We start from the raw sequence: 5,324 nt of genomic DNA, 5'->3' as shown, positions 1-5,324 counted from the left end.
TTTTGGTTTCCTCTCAGTCAATAAGAAATTCAATTTACCTTAACATCCCAGTTCCTCCCAACAAACACAGAATTAATAAATGGTGATGGAATGATTGATTTATTATATAAATAGACACACTGTATTTCCCTGACACTTTGTAAAGGATGTAAAGAAGTACCATATTAAATAAATCCAATCGAAGGCAAATAATTCACAATAGAGTATAAATTACATAAATTTACACTGCCTCACCCAGCATATTGCATTAGAGCCGAGGATTATCTCAGTAATCACCTAACAATAGGGGCCAATATTGATTTTAACTGCTAATTATGTCAGGGGTATGCCCCCGAGTTAGAATTTTAAATCTCATTCTGTTTAATCTGAAAGCACTTCCTGAACTCTGAGTTGTAATTTAAACAGAAAAGATTACAAACACTGGCAAAACAACAGATCTGAGCAGCTTCTCCCACAAGAACTGATTAAGAACTTTTTCATCATCTTTTATGATGGCAGAGTCTGGCCTTGTATTTTGGACCAAGGAGTCACAAACTGGGATATCTAAGGCCAACTCAAGTGGAGTAAAGCGCCCAACAAACTTAGAATTAATAAATGATGATGGAACTATTCAGCCATTAAGATTGGATATTTCCCTTGTTTGTCAAGGGCATTTGAGTATAATTTAAGCAGTAAAGTAAAGAAGAATCCAGAGTAAACATGGAGGAATATAGTGAGTTACTATTTGGTAAAATCCAGGACTCATTTTTCTCTGAAATAACGCCTCAAATCCCTGCCTTTGTTTTAAAGGATATAGAAGAAACACTGATGGCAGCATTTTCTCAAAGCCAAGAATGATTCTTGGATCAATCTTATCATGTTCTTCATTTACATAAATTAAGTTTGATAGTGGCTGAGATTTTTACGAAATATTTTAGGTCATTATTGATTAGCTCAGCCACCCAAGGGACCCTGTTTAAAATAGGGTCCTGAAACATCATATGAATGTTTCATTTCCTTGGATGTTTAGATCCAAAACAGGGCTTAAAATATCTTGTTGGTAGATAGATATGAATTTTTGGCTGTTAAGGAGATGTAGAAGATTAGTTGAATTAACTCCTGCTTCACTCCATTCTGAACATGTTATAATGTTCTAGAACATTTCCAAATTTTAAAAAATGCTTCTTATTGAAAACAGAGTTCAATAAGTTGATTCCAGGCGGTGAGGAGAATCTTTTACCTGTAAAATAAAACTTACATTCAGATACTCTTTCAACAAGCCAAATAGTTTTCCATACAAGGAAATGTATACTAGGTATGTTCATGCTCTGTCTTTAGTTTCAATACAATGAAACAGACTTAAAAATTTTTTTGAACTACATTTGTCAAATGTCCAGTTAAACTATTGCACTGTCAATATTTCAGTCTGCAAGTATGTATCAATTAAATGTCTTAACATGCCCTGGGTTACAGATAAACATGTTTTCTTGTTTAATTTTATGAAAACATCTACCACAGTGCCTGTCACATGATAGATGCCTATTAAACATTTTCTGGACTTCCATACCTGTTAAATGTGTTGACTACCCACTGAAAAATAAAAGGTCTTCAGAAATAAATTATTAAGCAAGACTTAGGCCTTTTAGGCAAGTGAAGATGAAGAAATGTTCAAATCATAATCTTAAAGTAAATACGTTATCTGTCACTTACCCTTAGGCACAATTGATGTTTAGTTAGTATTGGATGTAAAATATCAATTATACCAGTTGGTGTATAGCCACAGTTCTGAGTACCTACCCCTTTCTCTGCCCTCTGCATCCTGGACCTTCCTACAATCCAGCAATAAAAAATTACAGCCTGGCACAGTAGGGGGTTTTCATGGAGTCCATTCTGACTGACAGATGTCTGGGATATACTGAGTATATCTTGACTATCACCCTCTTCATTTACCAGGTGATATTTGCTTAGGGAATGCAAATAAATTTCAATAGTAGCTGGATACAGATTTTATTAGCATGCAAATTAGTTTTTTGGGGGACTGGGGGGAATAGAATTAGCATTTCCCAAGCTCTTTTTCACTGAAATATTGTTAGTCTACTTGAAAAATGCTGGATTGAGCAGTTACACCTATTCTTTGGTATAGGACTTTTCAGAGCCTTTAATATTTGACTTTACATTTTAACTCTCTAGGATTTAAGGATTACTTAACTATGAAACCCTTTTTTTCCCCATGGGACACCAATTAATGTCAATTGATATAATGTGCATTAAAACTCTAAATATTTAGGATAGCCCTTGCTGCTTCTCATATATGTGTATATGTATATATATATATATATATATATATATATAAATTAGCATTATTCACTTTGTTTTTTTAAATTTATTTTTTAAATTTATTAATTTTTGACTGCATTGGGTCTTCCTTGCTGTGCACAGGCTTTCTTTAGTTGCGGTGAGCGTGGGCTACTCTTTGTTGCAGTGCGCGGGCTTCTCATTGCGGTGGCTTCTCTTGTTGCAGAGCACGGGCTCTAGGTACACGGGCTTCAGTAGTTGTGGCTCGTGGGCTCTAGAGCGCAGGCTTAGTAGTTGTGGTGCATGGGCTTAGTTGCGCCACAGCATGAGGGATCTTCCTGGACCAGGGCTTGAACCCATGTCCCCTGCACTGGCAGGCGGATTCTTAACCACTGTGCCACCAGGGAAGCCCGACTCTTTTTGAATTATCAATTTTATGGCAAGGCACAAGAAAAGTTAATGTTGATTAAGGCAAAGAAAAGTTAGAATTGACTATTGTAGTCAAGGTAGGCTAGGTCAAGCTGTGGGAACACCCAATCCCCAAATCCTAGTTGGTTTAACACACAACAGTGGCTCATGCAAAGGCTGCTGTGGTTCGAGACACTGTCCTTCAAGTAGTGACCCAGTGAAGTGGATGCTTTTTTCTTATGTTGGGGAGCTGATGGAATGTTTGGTGAGACTTCCTGTCTCTGCTGAAGCTGTAGAGCAAAAGTCAGTATTATGTAGTTTAGTATGTTGATTGTCCTTCATTTTAATTTTGGTAAATACATAAATAACAAGCTATGTGTTTTTACCTTCCTCCAAAAGCACTTTTCCCATTCTGCAAATTAGCCATGGGAAAGTATGAACTGGCTTTGCTTAGCTCATTCTTAGAGTGTCTATTCTTTTTACCATTACATGTTCAGGTTTTTAACTATTCAATTGATGCTGTAGACACACAGAGTTGAGAGTCTGGTTATTAGATTTCTTGCTTTTTGGTAACTTGCTTACATATCAGTATTGTTCCTTTCAATGTTACTTATTCTTTGTGACTGGTTAATTCATGTGTAGATACTTAAACAAGAACTCTACATTTTTTCCCTAAACATCACAAATGCTTTCTCTTACCATGATTATTTTCCTTTTTGCATGAATCCCAATACCTTTATTCTGAATCGCAAATTCCTGGGTGACTAAAATTCCTAGAGTGAAAATTAAATTGGGAAGGGGCTGACTACCAGAAAATAAACACCTGCTTTATTAATACAATAGCAACAGAAAGGGTTTCCAATTTTTTTTTTTTTTTTTTGCGGTACGCGGGCCTCTCACTGCTGTGGCCTCTCCCGTTGCGGAGCACAGGCTCCGAACGCGCAGCCTCAGCGGCCATGGCTCACGGGCCCAGCCGCTCCGCGGCATGTGGGATCTTCCTGGACCGGGGAACGAACCCGTGTCCCCTGCATTGGCAGGCGGACTCTCAACCATTGCGCCACCAGGGAAGCCCTAAGGGTTTCCAATTTTTAGAAGAAAAATAACATGAACCAGCACCACCTGGTGGGTGTTGCAAGATGAAATGCCCACATTTATTGTTCTGAGAGCCCACTACCACCCTGCAGATGTTTCATCAAGGACAACTGCCATCAGAGCTGCTGCAAGAACGTGCTTCTCACTGCAGCTAGCTTCACAGTCAGCTCCTCAAACAGAAGACTGAAATGATATATCATTCCTGTTTTAGAAGCTTTTGGTGTACAGAACTTCTCGATGTGGTTAACACAGTCTTGCTTCTTGAATTTAAGGAATGCCATGAACCAACCTATCAATTTTTCTGTGATACAGTCTGCCAGAGTGCTCTGCGAAGAATCTTTTTTTTCCATTCCTACCATGTCTGGGTGAGAAGAGAGGAAAGGGTGGAAAGGTGCCAGTGTACTAATAGGCAATTCAGGTGATGCTCTGTGCTCCACTTCCTTTCTGTAGGCATTTCTTTTGGCAGCTGCAGCAGCTTGATTGGGGGAGAAAGAGGCAGCCCACCAATCACCTCTTCTTTAAGTCCTATTTTTTGCGTTCATAGAAGAGATCTGTCTTAGAGCTCCCAAAACTGACAATCTTTGGGCAACCATCTCTGTCTTTCTCCTGGATGGTGCACTCCTTACAAAAATAGGCATCTGAAACTCTGGGGCCTCCACGGATCACACAGCGTCCCTGGTAAGAGCCATAGTTACATTCATCACACATGTGCACCAGGGTGCAGGGACACATGTAGGAGTCACAGATCACACACTTGACATCCCATCTTTCACACAGTCTTCCAATGGCAACACCAGCCTGCTTGCGGCAAAAGATCAAGTCCGGGTGATATTTAGCCATAGCTCCCTCTATGCCACCCCATGATTATTTTCTAAAAGACACTCACCAAGTGAGAAATCTTCCCTGATTTTGTCACAGCTGACAGTCTCTGTTGAAGAAAGAGTCTCATCTTTGTTATCAAGGGAATAGTGCAAAGGATATGAACACTGATAGAACTTCATAAGAGCAGCTGAACTTGGTGTCTTGTGATGCCTAGTCTAAATCCATGGTTACTAATTTTTCAGTTTTGTGAGTAGCACATTCACTCACAGTTCTTCACATGTTAATAAAGCCTCTAGTATTACCTCCTGCCTCTCCCTGCGTGTGAACACTTTATTGGAAGGAAAGGAGCTAACCTTAAGCTGGTGTAGACCAAGTTCTTGACTGAGGCCCCTATAACAAGGCAGATTAACAAGAAAAAAGCATACAGATGTATTTAATATAACTTTTACATGACACAAGAGCCTTAATAAGGAAACAAAGACCTGAAGAAGCGATTAAACCAGAGTGTTTTCATGCTAGGTTTGATGAAGTGTGGAGAGTCGTGGAAAAATGCGATAGGATAACAGAGTATGAGCTAAGGGTAGTACACGGGAAAAGAGCAAGGCCTGTTCAGATTCCTTTCAGCATCCTTCCACCTTGGAAATAAGGATGTTCCTTTCCTCCCTGCATAGGGAGGGCCCCTCTCCCATAAGGGTTTTGTGACCTACTTCAGGGAAAGTTCAGAAAGT

At 39.4% G+C, this 5,324-nt stretch overlaps 1 protein-coding gene across 1 annotated transcript; it reads right to left on the bottom strand.

Annotated features, from left to right (window-relative positions):
* Positions 1–4,299: 4,299 nt before the first annotated feature.
* LOC307186010 (PHD finger-like domain-containing protein 5A) lies at positions 4,300–4,626 on the bottom strand (the record flags this gene model as incomplete). Its single annotated transcript, XM_079920652.1, has 1 exon — positions 4,300–4,626. Exon 1 carries the CDS (start codon positions 4,612–4,614, stop codon positions 4,300–4,302), a length of 315 nt encoding a protein of 104 aa, XP_079776778.1. The 5' UTR covers positions 4,615–4,626.
* Positions 4,627–5,324: the final 698 nt, after the last annotated feature.

Source organism: Stenella coeruleoalba, assembly GCF_951394435.1.
Source record: "Stenella coeruleoalba genome assembly, chromosome: 4".
In the NCBI taxonomy this organism is placed as follows: domain Eukaryota; kingdom Metazoa; phylum Chordata; class Mammalia; order Artiodactyla; family Delphinidae; genus Stenella; species Stenella coeruleoalba.
This window is presented reverse-complemented; position numbering and strand designations above follow the sequence as displayed.